The sequence below is a fragment of the Centruroides sculpturatus genome, unplaced genomic scaffold (assembly GCF_000671375.1).
Source record: "Centruroides sculpturatus isolate CEXI.00-Female unplaced genomic scaffold, Cexi_2.0 scaffold42, whole genome shotgun sequence".
Taxonomy (NCBI): Eukaryota; Metazoa; Arthropoda; class Arachnida; order Scorpiones; family Buthidae; genus Centruroides; species Centruroides sculpturatus.
Window position 1 is genome coordinate 500,671 of NW_019384399.1, and position 23,476 is coordinate 524,146.

General features: G+C 29.4%; 1 protein-coding gene across 1 annotated transcript in view; it reads right to left on the minus strand.

The window, feature by feature from the left end:
* Positions 1 to 7,719: 7,719 nt before the first annotated feature.
* Positions 7,720 to 23,476, minus strand: part of LOC111618560 (histone-lysine N-methyltransferase 2E-like) — an 87,763-nt gene continuing 72,006 nt past the window's right edge. Inside the window, exons 8-12 of the mRNA XM_023360119.1 lie at positions 21,477 to 21,661; positions 20,703 to 20,820; positions 20,477 to 20,614; positions 13,390 to 13,542; positions 7,720 to 7,773 (exon numbers count right to left, since the gene is read on the minus strand). Coding sequence (XP_023215887.1) covers positions 7,720 to 7,773; positions 13,390 to 13,542; positions 20,477 to 20,614; positions 20,703 to 20,820; positions 21,477 to 21,661 — 648 coding nt within the window. The remainder of the gene's footprint in view (positions 7,774 to 13,389; positions 13,543 to 20,476; positions 20,615 to 20,702; positions 20,821 to 21,476; positions 21,662 to 23,476) is intronic.

The following is a 23,476-nucleotide window of genomic DNA, read 5'->3' on the forward strand; positions in this document are numbered from 1 at the left end:
AATTAAAATTATAAATTTTTTTTCAAATTACCTTAAACTTAGGAGCATTCCCACTTATAAAATAAGGGATAAAACTAAATTTAAGAACAAATTAAATTATAAAATATAGAATTTATCTTTCAATATTATTAATCATTCGAATATTTATTATTTGCTATATTTTATTTTTATATTCGAAATTTTATTAACGTCGAAAAATCGTTTTAAAATTTTGAAATATTAAATTATCCTAAATAACATTCTGCGTGAGAAATGAAGATCTATTATAAATGCATACGAATTTATTAGCAGTGTGAGAATATTATACACGACAGTTGATATATTATTAAATCTTGACGATATTAAACATTAATTAGAATATTAATCTTTCTAATTTATAACTCTCCTCGATAATCGGATTAGATTAAGATAGATAATTCGAGTAGACGATTAATGTTTGCGTGATCGGTTTAATTATTTGATCTTTAACAGTTTTCTACATCTCTAAAGGCGTATATTAAGATGTAATATTAAGTCTTAACTATATTAAGCATTAATTAAAATATTAATCATTCGAATTTATAGCATAAATCTAAAAATATTTTACGGATCCCATATAGAGGAGGAGGAGGAGAAGGAGGAGGAGAAGGATGAGAAGGAGGGAGTAAGATCATCTGGCACTGTTTCTGGACGAGTAAGAATCTTAAAATTTGGCCTTTTGTGCGAAAAATATAATTAAAAGTAATATATAAAGTATAAATTTTTAAAAACAAATGATAAAAAAAAGTTGTTTTTTATTTACTTTATTGATTTTATTTGTGTATAAAATAAGTGAATAAAATCAAGGGATATTGAATTCTATTAATCTTGTTTTTTTGGTTCGTGTGAATAGATTATTATTCTTACGAATCGAGAAATAATATTACGTTTTCTCTATTGTCTTCTATTTTAATATTCAATATTTTTTACTCGGCCCTTAGTAATGCGAAATTGTTTATGTATGAGACTGATGACATTTTATCAATATAATGATAGCAGGAGTTTCTGCAAAAGCGTATCTAAAAATATTTATTTGAATGAAAATATTTGTTCTTTTTTTACATAATATAGATTATTTTTGTTGTTCAGTTTTATAAACTAAAAAATAAAAACAAATACTATCGATTTAGATAAAGCTAAGAACGAAGAATCTTCATTAGAAAGTCAATTATTTTGCATTACAAAGAAAAGAAAAGTTACAAATATTAAAATTCGTTGTGATTTTACTTAATTTTTCTAGGAAATTTTTACTTTTTTTATTATTATATCTTTTAATTTTGAGGAAGAATACATTATATAGTTTTTATTATGTTTTTAAAATAAAAAATTTAGTCAAAATACCGACGATAAGCAAGGAAGAAGAATAAGGCTAAGTGCAAAGGAGACAACTAATGACATTTTATTTCAAATTAGCTGCATCTATAACTAAAAATGTTATCAATAATATTGTTAAATATTAAAATATTTAACAATATTTTACAATCCTTCAGTATGGCCCTTCAGTTTATGTTGGATGACTCGAATATAGTCTTACCAGTTAAAAAATTATGAATGGAAGACGAATTTTTCCAAAAAGGAAAACATTACGAGTGTGTTTGGATAATGAAAGACATTTTTAAAGTAAAAATGAAGAACTGTCCTCCATTTTTGCTATATTTTCCAAAAGGTAGATGAGTTCTCGCATTAGAAGACAGATCTTCCTTTTGGATACTATATATGATAACTCAATTCAAAATTCTGTAAGCAATCAGAAGATTGATTTAATTAATTAATTAATTAATTAAATTAACTAAAATTATAATTAATTCAGTTGTACTTTTATCATGTTTCTACTAATTTGAAAAAGTAAAACATTTTTTAAACTCTCCCACACCAATACAGTAATTAAATTCGTGTCATAATTTCTTCAATAAACAAGGTATATATTTGTCAATTTGGGCTCGGTAGGACCCACATTAAAGAATTATAAGTTACTAGAAACTATTATTAGAACTTTTGATATTTATGTTTTTATTTAATAATAATATTTATCACAGAAACTACGTAAGTAATTTGAAATAAAATTTCGTCTAACCCTACACTTTAAAGTACATAAAAGCGTTTATAAACGAACTTTATTTAATTAACTAAATTTATTACAATTTATTTTTCTAAAAATATATTAGGAAATAGCATTTACTCAACTGCTTTTAATAATAAATTCTATCCTTATCGTGTTATTAAAATCTGTTTTCGAATCATAAATTACAGTAGAATTAGTTTATAAATGTCAACAAAATAAATATAACTTAATAATTCAAGAAAATTCTTTAAAAAAATCAAAATATACATGAATTTTTCATTTACGAATCTCGAGGACAAATTTATTAAAATTTATCTTTAAAAATCATTTCTCAGATTGTATATTTGTAGCAAATAATTGAAAACAAATAAAAAAAATACTGGCAAGGACTCTCGTTCGACTTTCTCAGCACTAGAACGGGAGGTTAAGAGGACCAGGAAATTCGATAATTTTTAATTATACTACGTCATCTATTCATTCCCAATTTGGGGTTTTGATTGGTTAAGTCATTTGGAGATTATAAAATTTATAAGAAAATTATTTTATCCCGATAAGTCAGTTCCAGGTTATGCTTTACGTCGTGTTGTAAATCGATTACATTTTTGTTTATGAGAATGCTGAAATTTTTCAAGAGAATTAATGAAAAAATAAAAATAAATTAGTTGTATTAAACGAGCTTAAACGACATAAAAGTTCATAAATAATTGGTATGTTAAATTTAGTCACATGCTGTCCAACTATGAAGTTTCGTGTGTTCTTTTTAACGGTTCTGAACAAGATTGGAAATTTGGTCAATCTATCTTAATGCCTAATATTTATAATAACTTAATAAACTACAGTGTATACAAAAAGAAAAATTTCATACCTGTAATCTAACTTTTCGCCTTCAAATACTATACATTATTTATTTAAAAATACCTTTCAATGTGAAAATATTTTATATACAACTAAGACTAAACAGTTTTTATATTATGATTAATTCAAATTTTTTCTAGATGACAAATGACAAGTATAGAGACTTCCCAGCCAATTTCTTCCCCATCTGAATGCAGGGAATTTGAGTCCGTTAGAGAGAATAGTGACTTATCTTTTCTCAAAGACCATAACTCGAAGGAAGAATTGTATCAATTAATTTTCCAATCAAGCTCTATTACCTTCCCGAGTCTGTTATATATTGTATAACAGAGGTAAAGTATAGCCATCGGTCAAAAACGATCCCCAAAATTTTCACATTTTTAGACTCGTGACTTTGAAACTTCGATAAATGTCAAAAAATTTGAGGGTAAAAACCCTCGAATTTCTGTATATATGTATGTTAAGATGTTAATGTGTGTGGGAGGGCAGGATTTTGTTCACCCTCTTTACAGCTTAGTAACTCCCATGCTTTTTACAGTTGAAATTTATAAAAATATTTTAATTAAAAATGTATTCTTAACTTAATAAGTAAACATATAACATTAATTCAAATGTTTAATATAGATATTTTACACGTGTACAGTACACGTGCTCACGCACATGTGAAATATCTGCACACGCATATGCAGTATAAATGAATAGCAAGATTATTTGCAAGGTAGTATAATTACGAGAAATAAAAATAAAAATCTATAATTGATTTTTAAAGATTATTTTGGTAATATGATGTGCTAAAATCAGCGGCGCATTCAAAGATTTAACCTTAGGAGGAGCAGAGCTGGACGGATAAAAAATTTTTTTCATGCGAATTCAATAAAATTCTTATCTTACGTGATTGCTAATACATAAGTAATATAGAAGTTCACACTAGTCGTTATCGTTGACTTTTCCTCTTATTTGTTAGTCATTCGAAAATTAGCCAAAATTCAAAATTTATCGTCGTCGTAACGGTATTGAACAATCAACGTAACATTTCCGCAATTCTTTGAGTAAGATGGAGGAACCGCTAATCTTTTGTGTGGAAGAAAGAAGAGGCCTTACGAAGCTTAGTAAGTTGTAGAAAGTATTTGGAGACAGAAAAATAATTTCAAAAAATCCTTCCATGTCTTTTAATCGAAATTCCTAAACCAAAGTAAGGAAAGCGCCTTGTTTTTCTCTCAATATAAATGCTTATGATTCACCATAGACGTTTTGATATTTTCTTTAACAAAAGTAATAAATTCCACTGTCGACGTCGAAGAATTAACATTTACTCTGCATGTTCAATTTTAAAACAGTCGGGTACGGTCTAAATAATTTGTCATCGGTAGTATAAACGTAGTCTAATTGAGCTGCAATACGAAACAATTGTAGACCTATAAATTCCCACTGTTGTCCGTCCGTCTTTCCTAAATCTCGAGAATGGAGATAGATAGATGAAAGACGAGATCAGATATGGAAACCTTAAGGAAAGAAGGCCCAGATTAACTATACACAAACGTCCGGTCTGCATTAAAAATCAAGTTATTTCGATTCAAAATGTTAGAATTTTCCCCCGAAAGGTTTTAGATAGATAATCGGCACGAATCTATTGTTAAAAGAAAAGTATAATGTGCAGGGGCAAGCCACTACTGATTTGAGGTGGAGAGCATATATTTTAAATTAAATAAATTAAAAATATGTTTAAAAATTGCAGCCCGGCATCGTGACGATGTCACAATAAACAATTGCTCGTTATTGTTGTTATATTATAGATTTAATATTGTTTGCGGTCTTTTACTTTCTACGAGTTATTTATGACTGTTTATCATTGCTTCTATAACATTATTTGGTCTTTAAAAGAGTCAGTAGAAGAATTTCGAAGGTAAATTTGTTATACAGTATTTATGTTTGATCGTCACCATTAATTTTAGTACAACTTTTATAGAGAAATTTTACATANCAATTTTTATACATCCGATTTAGTGTGCTTCTTCTTTTACTTTGTAAAAGTTCTCTTAAATTCTTGTTTGATTCATTACATCCCAAGAGCAGCACGGGTTTTCCCTATGGTTTATTATATGTTAAATGCTAAATAATAAAAGAGACATATTAAACATTTCAGCATGTTTTTATTTATGTCGCAATGAGATTGAAACATTTCTTAATGATACCGTTAATAATGCAAATATTAAGCTGCAAACACGAAAGTAAACAAAGCAAATGAAACACGCTGTTTTCGAGTGATTTTTCGAGTTTAAAGCAATGGATTCTTTCAAAATTTATTACTACTTAAAAAAGCAACAAATATAAGTTACTTATCTTAAAATTAATGCTGAAAAACTTTTATTATATACATATACAACATTAGGAAAACAGTTCCTTAAATGCCTGAAGCCTGGAATGTTTTTCTCTTCTAGGGATCAATATTAGTCAATGACATCCGATGAGATTTAGCACAAAAGTCAGTGAACTCTCGGAGCTTTGCAGATTGGAAACCATACGAGTTTGACAGCTTTGGAACTATTACATTCAGATAATTTTATCTCTAATAACGTTAGCCCAAAGATAAAATTATGTGTGGATCATTTGTTGTGAAATTTTATTAAAAAATAACTTTTATATTATTATAAAAGGGCAAAAGGTTTAATTTTCAAGGTAGAGATGAATTTTTAAAAATATTGTAAATGCCAATAACGAGTAAAATTTCCATTAAGTTCGATCCCACTCAAGATATGACACATGATCCCCTCTATCTCCTCTAGCCCTCTTGACCTTTAACCACCAAAATTTAATAGCATCAATGCCACATAAATAGAAATAATCTTGCCAACTTTCAAAAGGTTTGGTTCGTCAAGTCCTGAGATATAATGCAAAATAGACACTCATATACTCCAGGACCTCATATATTATAGGTTAGGACAACAGCTAAGTCCAGTCTATTAAAAATCATTGATTTGTATTCGATTATATAGGCTCTATACCAAATTTAATTTAGGGTGAGTGATAAAATCAAATGTTCTATATTTTCAATTTTTAATAATTTATAATACAATACTTTGTAAACACTCTTTTAATTGTGATAATTAGTTTTAACAACCAGAGTCTTTGTATTCAACGTCACTAAAATAATGCTAATTATGAACAAATAAATGAGACAATTTAGTAACACAGGATTTTTTAAAAATAGTCATTATGAGTTAGTTTTATAGAAAAAGTACGTATCTTCTTCTGTAAGTAAAGGTAAACCTCGAAATAGCGCCTTAAATTGTGTTAGTTTTTATCTTTGTAAAGCGTCAATGAATGCTTGTGTTAACGTATCGTGTCCATAAATAAAAATATTAAATAAAAATTCTTTTAGTATCTGTGAAATGTATGATTTTGCATCGATATTTAATCTTTCAAACTGAAACTTATATGTAGATACCATTACTTCGGTTTAGCGCCACACACGATTTAGTGATAAAGAGGCGGGGATTGTATAATGAAAATACAGTAGAGCGTCGATTTTCCGAATCAATTGGGGACTGGGGTTGTTCGTATAACTGATATTTCGGATAACCGATTTATGCACGAAAAAATAGTTTAACCTATTCGATGTTGAAATGTTTCTCCGTTGCGTGTCGCTTCGCGTTGAATTTTCATCGATGTTAAGCCTAACAAAGACTATTGTATCGTTAAAAATTATTTTTTTATTTTGTACAAACAAAATAAATATACAGTATATTTAGGTTAATGTTTTATATATAATTATTTTATTAAATTTTATGAGTTTATGTATAATTATAATTATAATAAATGTTAATTATATTATAAATAATATAACACTAAATGCGAATTCTATTATCCGGGAATAGTTAATAGATTTCTATTATACTTTTTTACAGCTCACCGATTCATGAGCCATAAGAAAACTTGTCCGTAGAAAACAGAAAATATTACCCTTTAAAACTTTAATAATATATATTTATTTAAAATTATATAATCTAAATTCCATCAGTTATACATTTTTTTTCTAATAAAATTACGTGAAGGTAATTTGCATTTAAATACGTATTTTTATTAATTATTCGCATTTATTTTAAAGTAATAACAATATTCAAGAGTTAATTTGAATTATTGATTTTAAATTATCCAAATAAAAATAAAAATTATCGAACGTTCCTTTTCATACTCTACAATATTTAATGGATTTGAAAAAATAAAATAAAAGCTGTATCTATCTATTTTAGAGTTTTAAAAAAAGAAACATAATAGAATTTTTATTGGTTTTCGTAAGTCTATATATTTTTTTATTTATAAACGTATATAATTTTTTATATATCAAATATTTATTTACTTTTTTAGAGGATGAGTTATATTTAACCATGTTTCAAATTTGATTAAATAACTGGTTATGGTAATTAAAGTACAGTATCCCCTATTATTAGTAACGCTGATTGGTGAGATAGAGTATTTATTTAGCAATTCAAATATAACCAAATTTAGTATGGTAACATTTCAGGATATGCCGAAGACATTTCTGTAAAAGAAATTAGTACCAAAACTCACCATTATATCACTTTTGTCGCTAGAAGTAATAAAATATTTGTACAAGACATTCATTCTATAGAGACCTTAGTGATGCGTGGGATGCTGCTCGATATGATCATCATGCTGAAGTCTATAAAAACATGAAGGCGATGAACATATATTATTATGTATTTGACGGCCGACGGTAATTGATTTTTTTATGATACTTCTCACAATCATAGTGATACTATCTTTCAACGCTGCCACATTTGCAACATATCTTCTAAACCACACTTTCTGTGTCCCCACTATAAAAAATCACAAGGATTAAGGTTCTGAGAATAAAATGACTCGGGTGTAGAAAATGAACGACTAATTACTTTATTATCGGTAAAATTTTATCGCAGAAACTGCTGTACGCAGCATCCGGTATGTGCAAACCCTTCATCTTGAGTAAAAAGTGGTTGATTCAAGGTATTGTTTCTGCTACAGTTGAAGTAGAGTATGTCCAGAGAGATCTTTTCACAGTGTCTGGGTCCTAGACATAAAGGTAAAATTATACTTCTATTCCGTATAGCCTATTCAATAACTACGCATAACTAAATTTTAAGTGAAGCAATGAACTAATTATTAATTTTAGTTTATTATTTGCATGTTATATGTTTGCAACACAACAACTGTCTAAACAGATCAGAATCATATCATAAACGCATTTTAAAGTTTTATATGTGCAAATTTTCTTATTGCTTCTTCAAAAATAAGTTTTTTTCGTAATTTCTGCATATTGCAATTGAAAAGACCATTCTTGGGATTTTTTGACCCGTCCTCATTCGATCCAGGATTCCCCCAGAGAGGTAGGCTGGCACCTAAACTGCTCGGCCACCTGGCTTTCTCTGTTGGGCTAGCTAACAGGTTGAGATATTATTAATATAATAAAATATAATTTTAAAATGTACAGACTAACTTTAGGTGGGTGTAATAGAATCTGCTGAAAGAAATGAGAGTTTTTCTTAGCCCAAATGCAACAGTTGTGTGTGTTCACTTTCCACTGAGGTAAAAATGTTTCACAGGATCTTCCATGGCTGTGACGCATCCACTTCTATTCAGGCAAGGAAAGTTAATGCAAGCGTGAGTCAGGTTTCCCTGTTGGCAGCAAGCAACAGGGCTGGTTGTAGCTGATCTTAGATCCTGTCTTAGACGAATAACAAAACTATTTTATCGGTATCTTCCATACTATGCCATAGAATAGTTTGATTTAGGCAAGGCAACACACGACAATCTACCTTCCAGGAAGACTTTCTAAGAGAAACTGGTTTCTATTTAGATTTTAGACATGTGAAAAAATTCGGAAAATTCCACTTAACTATCCTATTGACAAGGAATGCTTGTTAATCAGTCTATTGCTCCTGAGAGCTTGTGAGTCAATGGTCTTCGGCGTAAATCCTTCTGATGGAGAAATTCCCAAATACAGGTGCAGCATTTTTATGGTTTTATAAAACAGCTTTGCAAGAAATACGCGTTCATTCAAGGTGATATTGTTACCCGACAAGAATAACATTCAACATTTATGGACACTTTTATATCTGGAACGAATATTTATGCTAAAAAAACTGCTTTTTCGTTGCTTGCTGCGCCAAAAGTTCTATAGTGGTGCTAATTCCCAGGGCTAATTCTTTTACGAAAATATCTTCTGCATGTTCTAAAATGTCATCATGCTAGATTTGAATGCATTTGGACTGCTTAATATTTCTCTAAATAGAGTTTAATAGGGGATACTGGTGAGTTTGCGCATCAGTACTGTCCTTATGCTTGCAAGTTTATACGCCTAATGTAATGTTAGGATAAGCGAACTGACGGATGGACAGAAAGAACGATACGCCCGAAAAAACGAAATACTATATTAAACCATTGGTTTTAATATCAAAAATGTTCCAGAAGCTAATTTCAGATATACGTTTAGATTATAATTTATGGATGACTTTAAGCTTTCCAGCATCAGAAAAATACGAAAACGTGTCGCCTTCTCGTTCGCCATGTTTGAGAAAATGACATCAATTTTTTGCTATATCTTAATGCCTCCGTTATAAGTAAAAGATTACTCCGAATGGCTACCGTTTTAACCTTATTTTATAACGTAAAGCCTTCACTACAGCAATGTTCCGTTAACGTCCGTCTATGTTTCCATATCCGCCAAACATCTGAATAAGCATTACGTCATATACACTGATAAGGCATTGCAATTTCAGTGATACACTGAAATTGCAATGCCTTACACGTGTTTTCTTTCTTTCTTTCTTTTCTTTTAGTTTGTCTTTGTATTCGTGTGCAGATTTGTCCCATAAACGATGGTTCTGTCGCACGGTTTCGACATCGGCCATCTTGGAAATGCTTTCTGTTGGAAACTAGTCGATTGCGTGTAGTCGACAGGACAGTCACGATTAGTTGACGGATGGTGACGACAGTTTCTGTCGACGTTACGAATGCTCAGTCGTTGAATTTGACGAATAACGTCGACGGTAACGGATCCGTATGCTCTAGTGGGAACAGGGCTTAACGGTAGACATCGACTATATTTATAACGTTACGACCGTTCGTAACATTATAACAAATCATTTTTATAGCAAAAAAAAATACCGATGTGCCAACTCGCTACTTTAATTACGATCACCCGGTATAACGTAATTCATTTTCTTACATTTATTATTCGAAAAGAAAGGAAAATACACAAAAATAATAGCAAATTGTAAAAGTTTTCAAAGAAAAATCTACAATTTTAAAAAAAATATTACAAATAATTTTAAACATCGTCCTAGACTACAGGTCATTAACCTTTGCATCTAAAGGACACCTTCCTAATTTAAGATACTGCAGATTTCCGTGCTTTCTCGACGTACAGTACCTGTATTAATATTATATTACTGGTGTTTATATCATTATACCAAGATACCAAAACTATAACAGCCATTATCAAGTAATAAAATAAAACCTATAAATACACTACATTAGGATTTATCGTTTATTTTTTATTCTTAATTGTTATAAAAGAAGGCAGTAACACTAAATTGCTAATGTAGTTACTGTGTTTTACTGCTTATAACACATTTCTAATCTGACAGAAATTATACAAAGATTGTGAATCAAATACTTTACATTCTTACTTTAAAACGTTTGAAATAAATTTAAATACTTGAATAATTTAAAATAATGTCATAAATATTCCAAGGATATTAATGAAATTATATAAATAACTCGAAATTAGTTATTTATAGTAATTCTCTAAATTATTACTCAAGTGAAAGTAAGTAACATTACATATTTTAATATGCCGCAATTATTAAATTAAACAATTTAAATATCAAAAGAAAAAAATAGTTATTGATTTTCAATTAGGGATGGAAATAAGTTAACATTGGCTTTAATTATTAATAACATGGACATTATACTCAAATTACTGGCATAAGATTCGTTACTTACGAAGCGAAAGTTAAGTTAATTAAGCGATAATTTGAATATGCTGCTAGGAATTAAAAGTAGCACTGCATTAACTGTAATTGTTAAAGAGGCAATTCTTTCACTTATACGATGTTTCTGTAATTGTTAAATGTCTTAAGGAAAACTTTATTGCTTAATGTATCATAAATCCAGAGAATCCTACAGATTCTTTGCTACACTTTGCGGTTTTTACACATTAATCAGTGCAGTTTCTGGATATTTTGAGTATTAAAAAATATATAGGCCTATATATATGAGATTTAAGGTTAAATCTACGCTAATCTTATCAAAAATAATTTATTTATATATTTAAAATTTTAAAAAATAAAACGGACGAATAGAATTATATAATTTCGAAATTACCAGATGTTAAGTAAAATACATTTTACTAGAATATTTCAGCACGTAAAAGTGAAATTAAAGAACAAAGTTTCAAATATGCCAATTAACTGTACATTATTTTCGACAGAAACATTTAACATCACTTTAAATGAGTTACTTCTTTCATACAGCTTACAGAAACTTTAACATAAATTAAATTTAGGTCTTTAAAATTGAGAAGAATAGGATTAGTTCCGAATAATCAAAAGATGAATAGCGTTAACAATGACTTCGCATACACAATGATTACTCACTAATCCAGAAAATAATTTAATAATTGATTATGATATTAGCTCTCGTTATTTTAAATATAATAATGAAATTTTGAAGATAATAAAACTGTACTTATTATCGTATAAATTAAATTTATATTAAAGTTTCAGTGTAATATTTATTAGAATTTTATACTTTATAGTATAAATTTATTTATCTTATTATGAAATATTCATAATTTCTTAGTAAAAATATAGTTTGTGACAGGCCCTTTCACATGTACAGTACAATACAATACAAACCTTTATGACAAGGTCTTTCACGTGTGACGAGAGATCTGAATCATTTTTAAGGCATCTATCATTTTAAAAAATATATATGATATTCACTGAATTACTGCAACAATGATATAGTGCAAAATAGATGCACCACTATGCCATTATTGCGACAGGTAGCACATAGCATTTTGCCTGTGTGGAGTGTGGTAGTGTTTTGTCCCTGTACATCATACTTTTCTTGTTAGCAATAGAGTTGTGCTAGTTATGTATCTAATTCCATTCAGGGGAAAATTTTTGAATTGAAATAATGTGACTTATAGTACAAATTGGAAGTTTATATATAGTTAATCTGGTCCTCTTTCCCTTACAATTTCCATGTCTTGACATTCATCTATCTAACTTCATTCTTGAGATTAAGGAAGAACAGAGACAAATGGACGACATTGGGAATTTATAGGTCTATAATTTTTTAAAATTGCAGCTCAGTAATTTTTCTATAAATGCAATATTAATGAGAACATACTTATCATGTAGTTTATATAATCTGTTGTCAAAATTTAAACACTTTTGTTAGTCTTAACATCGATGAAAATTCAACACGAAGTAGGTTAATAGCGATATACTAATATACTAATTACATGGGATATACTAATATACTATACTATTAATGTATTTTTTTCATTCTTTTTGGTTATCCGATTTTTTCAGTTATCCGACCAACCCGAGTCCCCAATTGAGTCGGATAATTGATGCTCTACTGTATTTGATTTATAAAACTGCAAAGGTTATCTTATGNTATAATAGTTATAACATAAACAACTCCATTTTAAATAAAATATAAAATCCAAAATATTCTAAAAGTCAAGTGATAATATAATCAAACTTGAGTATCCTCGGCATATTGGGCAAGGCATCTTCATCACTAAATGTGTTAGGAATACCAAAGATGTTTGCATTTTGAATATTTCTTTTGTAATGTTACAGACTTATATTACATTGCTCGCTTAATTAAAATTTAAATAAATATTGAATTATATTAAAAAATCTATAAATATCAACAAACAGAAAACTTCTTACAAATAAAAAACTGAAAAATGTGTCATTTATCTAATGCTTTTATTAAGCATAGCAAAATGACTCATCTTCAGTAAAGCTAAAGTAAAATTCTGCTGTTATTATCATATATCCAAGCTCAAATGTTTGTACAACAGATTATGCCTTTACTTCAATACCATAAAATTGTTTTTTGCAACTTTTTAAGTTATGATAATCAACAAACAAATAAGGACTAATAATACATATAAAGACATTAAAAAAATCTAAATTGATCCAATCAGTCCAATCATGTTCAACTATTTAAAATATTTATATAAATTAAAATTCATAAGCAATTATTTTTTCACTAAAAGCAATACATCATTAAAAAATATGGAAAGTAAAATGTTTTATAAAATACTATTAACTATTGATTGTAAATAGGTCTTAATTATAATTACTTTAATATAAAAGTATTTATTTCTGTAAAATAAAAAACTTTTCATTATAATTAAAAATGCTTACATTGTGATTAGCAAGTGATCCAGCTAATAATTGTACTTCTGGTGTATATTGATTAATAGATGCTTCTTCATATTTCATTGACCATTCACCAATGCTAGATTCCCAAGAATCTTGTGCTTCTTCATCCGCAGTTGATGTACTTTCACTTTTTGTCTGTAAACAATACTTGCTTTTATTGTCATGTAACTGGTGATTATACAAAGGAAAAAACCAGCAACAAAATATTTTTAAAATGATAAATAAATAATGTTATTAATTTTAGAAATTATGTTAATTTTCATTAGGGACAGCCTTGAAAACCGCCCCATTATCACCATTATTTTTTGTGTTCAACTTAGACCAATTAAACTTACAATAAAGTTCTGTTTCAGAACTCATCGCAAGTTTATGGACTACTTGTATGTGTTTAAACAAATATTTGCTCTATGTCATTAAACAAACAATTGTTTTGTACAGTGCCTTCTGTGTATATGTTATGTGTCGGCTTATCTAATTATACCTAAAGATTTTCTAATTTAACTGGTATATTCTATTTTAGCCTTCTAAAACTTTCTGAAACATTATCATCATTTAAAACTCATGGATTTGAAATCTGATGCAAAATACAATAAATATAGCATTTATGCAATCATGCTTTTGATTTCCTTTAGTATCATTAAAAAAATTATAAATCATAACAATTTCATTCTTTAAATTAGTATGATAGCAATACTATATATTCATTTGTTATAAGTTTCAATCTAAATTTACAATTTAATAATAATAATAATAATAATAACAACTTTCCTATGGTCACCACCTGGTTGTGGTGGGAGAGCCCAATAATTTTACTTATCCATAGGGCAATGCAGGCTGGAGCACAAGCTCCTGGTAGGGACACCCATGCCAGTAAGGTCTATGGGGAGAAGTGAAGCTAAGAGTGACCACACCCACATTCTGTGGAGATATTTATCATGGTAGTAACCACAACTAAGTGTGATACCGGATCAGACATCGCCCGGATTAACAAGGTCCGTGTTCATGAGTTAGGCAGACAATCACGTTTGAAAAATAGGCCACAGTCTCCCTTGATTACCAGTAGCAAAAGCAGTGCCGGCCCAAGCATGGCCACTGCAATGCCCTCAACAGATGTGAGGAACCAGCCTAGCCTTTGTGTTCCTGTGGCAATGCACCCACAGACCACAAAGGCTGGAAAACCATGCCAACAGATGAAATGGACAATAGAAATGAATGAGTTTATCATCTGTACTTACTACATCACCACAAGACTTGAAACAGACATGACAGCATACAGACAAGAACTATGCCATAGATTCACACAACAATATCCTCACCTCACTGTCACCAAACAAAGGGCTGTCGATCAAAAAAGAACAATTATACACAACCTTATCCCACAAACAACACCTGAACTTATCAAACAACAGGTTGCTGATCAAATACATCAACAGATAGAAACATTTAACATTAATGAAGATCACATAACCTGTCAGGATAATCCAGCAACAAGCATTGATAATAGCACACATACAACAACTACCACTAATGATATTAGACACTCCTTCATCCACCGCTGATAACATAGGCATAGATTTAGTTAATACACTCTTACTTATATTTCAGGAAACACTCAATAAATATACAGGCACAGATCCCACACAAAGACAATATGTAATATCACACCAAATACCAAAAATCAACACGTCAAAGGAAGTAGGAAAAACACTAGATTATGTAAACACTCACTTACTACCAAACTGCATTCATTCAATTTCTACACTCTCAAACATTCATACATTAGTTTATGCTGGGCCAGTCACAGTAGTAACACACCATGGACTGAAAATACACTTGCAGACAGATACACACAAAACACAATTCTATCACAAGCCTGCCTGGCAGAGAAGAATAGAAACACAAATAAATGACATTAGACAGCAATTAGGCAGGCTGACACAATACACTAAAAACAACATAACACCCAAATTAAAGAAACAACTCTAAAACATTTTCAAGAAAATCAAAACACACACAAAACATGATCATCACAACACACACATTACAGAATACACTGATACACTAAAACAAAAACTTGCAGCAAAAGCACATAGACACAAACGATACAAAACATGTACACTATGAAAACAACAACAAAAATTATTTACAAACAATGAAATACTCTTTTACAGACAAACTGGTAACAAAACCAACAATGATACACAGCAGAGTGGCACACCAACAAAAGAAGAAATCATAACATACAGTAGAGCCTCGATTATTCGAACCTCCGATTAACCGCCACCTCGGTTAACCGATCGTCCTAGTCGGCAAATTTCAAATGTCCGCTAGTGATGTGGCGCTACAATATTTGGCTATGTCTCGGCTACTTTAATATTATTTTTACGTGTTTTAGCTGGCAACATTCATTCGACCATGAAAGGGAGCCAGTATTTAAACGAGGCTTAATTTTCTAATTTTTAACGATACAATAGCGACGATTATTATTTTAAAAATTTTTGTTAGGCTTAACATCAATGAAAATTCAATGCGAAGTAGGGTAATAGCGATATACTAATATACTAATTACATGGGATATAATAATATACTACACTAATAATAAATTTTTTCATACTTTTCGGTTATCCGACTTTTCAATTATCCGACCAACCCCAGTCCCCAATTGGGTCGGATAATCAAGGCTCTACTGTCTTCTCTTTGATCCAGTGCTGTCACACAATGCAGATGCAGGCTAAATCAAGTAGGAGAACAAAAAGTTGCAAAACATACCAACTATGCTCTGTGATGAAATAAACATACACGACATCTGCTACGCTGTTAATTAACAGAACACAAAACTGAAAAACACCTGGTGTAGACAACATTCACAATTTCTGGTACAAAAAATTTACATCACTGCACCAAGAACTAGCTAAACATCTAACACACATCATCATCAATCCACAAGACATGCCAAAATTTCTTACTCAGGGCATCACCTACATCAAACCTAAAAACAACAACACTACAGACCCCACACAATACAGACCAATTACATGTCTTCCAACACTACAAATTATTGACATCCTGTATCACAAACAAAATATACAAACATGTTGAAGAACACAACATTCTCATGGAACAACAAAAAGGTTGCCATAAAAATCACAGGGGATGCAAAGAACAGTTACTCATAGATTCAGTCATTCTATAGCAAGCACACAAACAACACAGAAACATACACATGGCGTATATAGACTACAGAAAAGCATTCAACAGTGTTCCACACAGTTGACTGCTACTTATTCTACACATGTACAAAATACATCCATCACTCATTGCATTCTTCGAAAACACTATGCAGCACTGGAGAACGACACTACATCTCAGGGTTCATAACACTTCCATACAAACAAACCAAATATTTATTAGGTGAGGAATTTTTCAAGGAGATTCCTTGAGTCCTCTCTGGTTCTGCCTAGCCTCGAACCCATTATCCAACATGTTAAACAACACACAACATGGCTACAATATCAGACATGAAAAAACAACACAGTTTATGCTGTCACATCTCATGTACATGGACGACATAACACTTTATGCATCCACACAAGAACAACTTCAACTCCTACAAATCACACATTCATACACCAAGGACATACAAATGGAGTTTGGCCTAGACAAATGCAAAAACTTCACATAGAAAAAGGAATCCTGAAGAAAGATTTTGCACTTGAAAATGGAGAAGTTATTAAATCCATGGAAGAGGGCGAGTTCTACAAGTATTTAGGATTCCAACAGGCCAAACTAACAGAACATACACAAATAAAGCAAAGATTAATTAAAGAATACCAAAGTAGGTTAAATGCTATTCTGAACACAGTTAAATGCAAATCATACAGTTAAAGCAATAAACACATATGTCATCCCAGTACTCACATATTTTTTTGGAGTTATACATTGGGCTCACACAGATGTTGAGCAACTCCAAAGGAAAACAAGAACAACACTTACTAAGAGTAAACATCATCATCCTAAATCCGCCATAGAAAGATTAACCCTTTCACATAAAGATGGCAGACGTGGCCTGATTGACATAGTTAACCTTCAATACAAACAAATACAGTCTCTACAAGAGTTTTTCTATAAAAACAAGAAACATCACAGTTACATAAAGCAGTAACTCTAACAGACTCAAATAACACATCATTAAACTTACACTCACATCATACAGACATGACAAACATATAAAAAGCATAGGCATGATCAAGCAATCATGGGCTCAAAAGGCACTCCATGGCAGGCATCCTTATGACCTGGCCCAGGATTTTGTTGACAAAACTGCGTCAAACAGCTGGTTAGATAGGGGATGCCTCTTTGGAGAGACAGAAGGATTCATGATTGCCATACAGGATCAGGTCATAAATACTAAAAAATACAGAAAACACATACTCAAAGATACAACATTCATGAATAACACATGCAGAAAATGTCACATCACGCCAGAAACTATACAACACATTACATCTGGTTGCAAGCTCTTGGCACAGACAGATGATTTACACAGACATAATCAAATAGCAAATATAATACATCAAGAGCTTGCAAACAAACACAAATTATTAGACATCCACGAATCACACTATAAATACATTCCACAGACAGTATTGGAAAACAACACGCACAAAATGTACTACGAAAGAGCCATAATCACAGATAAAACAATTTACCACAACAGAGCAGACATCACACTCATTGACAAACACAATAAAATCACAATGCATTATAAATATATCCATTCCAAACACTCACAATATACATAACACATGAACTGAAAACATTAGCAAGTACACAGAACTTGCACAGGAAATAAGGTATTTGTGGAGGATGGATAGTGTGCTTATTGTACCTGTTATTCCCTCCTCTACAGGTGTGATACCACATACATTACACAAAAAGCCTGGGAACATTACAATTGAATAGAAATACATACATCATACTACAGAAGGCCACTATATTGAATGCATGCCATGTTGTTAGGAAATTCCTGAATACAGACACTGACACACTTATTTAATTTTAGTTTTGTTTTGGNTTCTTAATACATAAGAAATGAAATGCATACTGTAACAAATGCTCTTGAGGCGAGTCGTAACTGTGAGGTCAAGCCAAATACTTATTATTTTTAATCTCAAACTATATTTTGTTGTAGTTATTTGTTGAGTCTCTAAGTTATTAACCGTATAAGAGGCCCTTCTCTTCTATCGAATAATAATGAATTTGAAAACATGAGGCCTTAGTCGTAGCTTGTTTAGATTACATGTAAATCCTCTCTAATATCTTTATCTAATGCATGTGTAATATAGACAAGAGGACGTTTCTGCCCATGGTAGCAAATAATAATTGTAAAATTCTATAAATTCTCATCAAACTTCCTTATGTTTTAAAATAAAATTACATAAAAATGATTAAAATTTTAGTTTTGTTTCCACATTTATATAATTCGGAATTTATTTTAATACGCTAATTGTTTTTCCCTCATCATTTATATTTAATAATTGTTGGTTCACAATGCAGCAAAGTAAACAAATAAAAACAATAACTTAAAGCTTTTGTTCATGCGATATCTTTTATTTACCATCGGAAAGCTGTACAATTTGCTTATCGTAGCAATTAATTTACAATCAGCTGAAATGAAACTGTGCAGGTTTTGTAATATACAAAATATCTAATTATTTTTAAATGTTATCTATGAATATAAAAAATATATATATAATTATATAAACACAACAAAAATTTTGTTTGACTGAGAAGCTGGAAATGATCCGTTCAATAATCAACAACATTATTAAATGTGCTTAGTTAATTTATTGTTTTTTCGTGCAGAATTTTTCAAATTAAATTGCAGTAAGTGTCGTTAAAAAGTAAATAAGTAAATATAAAGAGAAAACGTAAAAATAAAATTAAAAAATACAAATTCACGCACTCAATACATATCACAGGAGAGTTAGCAAAGTTACAGTTATTTGGCCCTGGCCTAATATTTTAAGAATTCTCAAAAACATTTGCTATAATTTATTCATATCATTGCATTTCTTGTTTATTAATTAATGAAAACATTTTTATTTTTTGTCAAATTTTATTATTTAAGTATATAATATAATTTTACACTTGCTTTGTTTTTTTTTAATACTCTATACGAGACCTCCAAAAAGTAAATGTCTCTTTTGATCTCTGAGAGGCTCTGCATATCTTTTAATTACAATTAAAAACAAATTTCAATATCTAAATTAGGTTTTAGTTTTAAAAAATAATTTGTTTTACTAATTTTTCATAGCTTATTCAACGAGTGAAATTACCCATTACTATTTTTAGATTTCCAGATAGAGAAACCTAAAACTGGATATAAGTCAGTTTTATGTTCCCTTAAAAGTAGATATTCTTAATTTTCACATAAAACTATATTTTTAAAACTTCAAATTTATATAAGTAAAGCAGACAAAATAATAAAATAAAATAAATTATCTCCTTCAAGTAATATATTTCATATAAAAAAAAATATCGGTTTGAAATAATGGAATAATATATCTAACAGGAAATGATAAATTGAATTTTTTCTATCAAATATATCAAAGCGAAAAGTGTAAATCAAGGAATATATATATATATATATATATATGTTTTTTTTAAATTTAATACATAAATGTCAAATTCTTTCTTGAATGCCAACAATAGTTGTCTAAACGACAAACGATAGCAGGCAACCTGCATATATTCAGATGCATGTGGTGAAGATAGATTTAAGGATCTGAGAAGGTTAGAAGCAAATGTTTAACCTTCTCACAAATCAATTCTGATTTTCCATTGCATTGTGTCACGAAATATATCTCTAGATTTTACGAAGCAACTATCTTAAACACATTCCGATGAAACATACTCAAAATAGTGCCACGTATCAAGTCAAACATCTAAGCATGGTGACTTATTAGGGTATGTAGTATTTTTATTTTTTATTAAAAGAAATATAGTGTTTTATTAAATATGAAATATTTATTTAATGTTTATCTACTTAGTTTTATAGAATTTTTACATAAAAAAANATTAAATAAAGTACATACCATTCCATGTATGAAAGATCAAAAGGAATTGTAATTTCCTCATCTTTCTCTATATCTTTTGAAGAAAATAAGTAAATGTATAAAAGTCCATTATTAACCACTGGTCTTATCTAGAATATTAAAATAATTTACTTTGGTTATATAAATGAATCAACACTATTAACAATTTCAAATTGAAAATTATTATTAAATTGATACCTCAGCATTAGGAGTACAAGATCTTCTTACATATCTAGCTTCATTGCCATATTCTCGAGCATCAATACATATATCACTGTGCTTATCAATTTTGAAAAACAATACAAATGGATATGATCTAAAAACAAAAATCAATACAAATTTTTAATATAAAAAAGAAAAATTTTAAGAGATAATTTACTTTTATATTTTTATTACAATAATACTTCTATGAAATTTAAATGAATCAATTATTAAAAATTTTTTAACCTATAAATTATTGTTGTTAATTTACATTTAATTCTAATTAATAATTTATAAAATATTTTTAATATATCAATCAAAAAATAAAATAAAATATACATATGTACTTTAAACATATAAGAAATATGGGCTTCATCATTCTCCTTCTACCATAACATCACATAGCAGAGTTTACCATTAATTTGAAGCTCTTCTCAGCCTCGGTAGGTCAAATTGTCTTTTCAGACAATTGAGACAGAGAAGATTTGATGTCTAAGAGCTCAAACAGTGTTGGAAAAATATATATATAGAACTAACTGCAATTGATACAAATATCTTCAAAAATATATTAAATTTTATTGTACAAATTTTGATTCTAAATTCTTTTCCATTTTGATTTCTATAGAATATTTGTTTTTGATTTATATGCTCATAAAAGACATATTGAATATTTTGTAATATTATGAGTACATGCTTCAAAAATTCAATTTCACAAATGATAGACAATTTCTGTAATAAAAATTGAATTATTAAGAATTTTAGAATAATTACCTTTTATTAAATACAGGATTTTGTTCAAAGAACTGTGATGATGATAAAAATTTTCCTTTATATTCAACAATAACTTGATCACATGTTATATCTGATGTTGCTACCAATCTTTTCTTGTTGGAAAAATCAACAACCTTGCATAGTCGAGTCCGAAGCTGTTCTAAAATCTTTTTCACTGTCTCATTCTATTAAATACAGAATAATTGTTTTGAACTTTAAATAAATTTTAAATTATTTGAATTTAATCAAAAGTTTTAGTAAAGGTTATCACTAAATGCCAAATTAATTTCAGGCTATAGTTTGGCTAACTATTATCAATCTGAAGCAATCTGGTCTAAAAATAGAGAGTTAGGCTACCATCTTGTACTAATCTTATTAATTATTTATGTATTCTGTAAGAAAAGATCTCCATCTGATATTTGAATGGAGATCCAGACAGATAATCTGCTAACTATGCAGATGTATTATCAGAAGTTGTAGATTCAAATCTTGTTCCAGGTCAACTTTTTCTTTCAGAATATTATAAATTACTTATATTAAGTTTGCATTAAATTTAATATTAAAATTAGAACAAGACAGTGGCCTAACCACCTACCTTTAGACTAAATTACCTTCACTGAAAATACTGGCTTGGTTGTTCAAATAAAATTATTCATGAAATCTAACATCAAAAATAAATATTTAAAGGATAACTCACAATTTCTCAAATGAGTATTTATTAATATTCAATCACCTCTCATTTAATGAGCATAGTTAATTTTTGTAATTTCACTATTGACTGAATACATTACTAATAATATATGTCAAATTTGTGACATTGTTTGTATAAGAATATACCCAATGATAGTTAAAGCATAGCAGAAGCTGTGTATTATTTATTGTGCACAATGATAAATAATTGAATATTAATATCAAGGAATATCTCTCATACTTAAAGTACAGTAAATTAACATCTCTGTTTTATAGAATTTTTACATTTTTAACTCAGATGTTATAGATATTGTGCACAATGATAAATAATTGAATATTAATATCAAGGAATATCTCTCATACTTAAAGTACAGTAAATTAACATCTTAGTTTTATAGAATTTTTACATTAAAAAAATCTGCTAAACAATTCTCATATGATTTTTAGATCTTCTGGATAGCCTGCATTATGAAAATGAACGTGCTTCCTCTATCAGTTCATCATCTGATCGACTGTAACTCGAACCTAGAGCAGAGTTCCGCATACATTAACCAGATATAACAATAAAAAACTAGTACAAAAATTCACTAAAACGTATTCATAATTAAAAGATAAATGTCCTAGTCTAAAGTCAAGCAACTAATTAATCTTTTGTAGTGTTTTCCCCCTTAAAATTTCTAAAAATACCCCATTGGTATCAGTCTAATTTAAGAAGTATAACTTGCGTAACAGTAAAAATTAAAGCGAAAATTTTATTTGCCTTCTAATTACGAGTGCCTTTTAGATATTTTTGGTTTGGGTACCATCACAATTGCTAATTTTGTTGCATTCACTAACAAACACATTCTATTAGCAATTAACGAGACTGAATTAATGTCAACATATCATCTACTCTATCAAATGGTAGAATACTATGAACCAGTTTTGCAGTGAAATTAATCTTATATGCAGTATATACACACACATACACACCTATATATTATATTTTAACTACTGTTTGATAGATTGATGAAATATGACTTGTAAATTATTCATTCGTCTTTGATGTCATCTTTGTATTCGGACGAGTTAAAATATTCGGATCGATATGAGTCGAGAGAATGCAAGTGCTTCTAATTAGAGCCAGACTTACGTATAAACTAAATGAGCTACTATTAGGGAGTCGCATTTTAGGGTTTCATTTTTAAAATTTATTATTATTTGGTGGTAGTAAAAGAACCTCTTATACAGTTTGTTACAAGGCCTGATTTGCACAGAAGCGAAACAAACTACAAGTTAGGGCCTGGAATCATAAGTCTATTAGCTTAGGC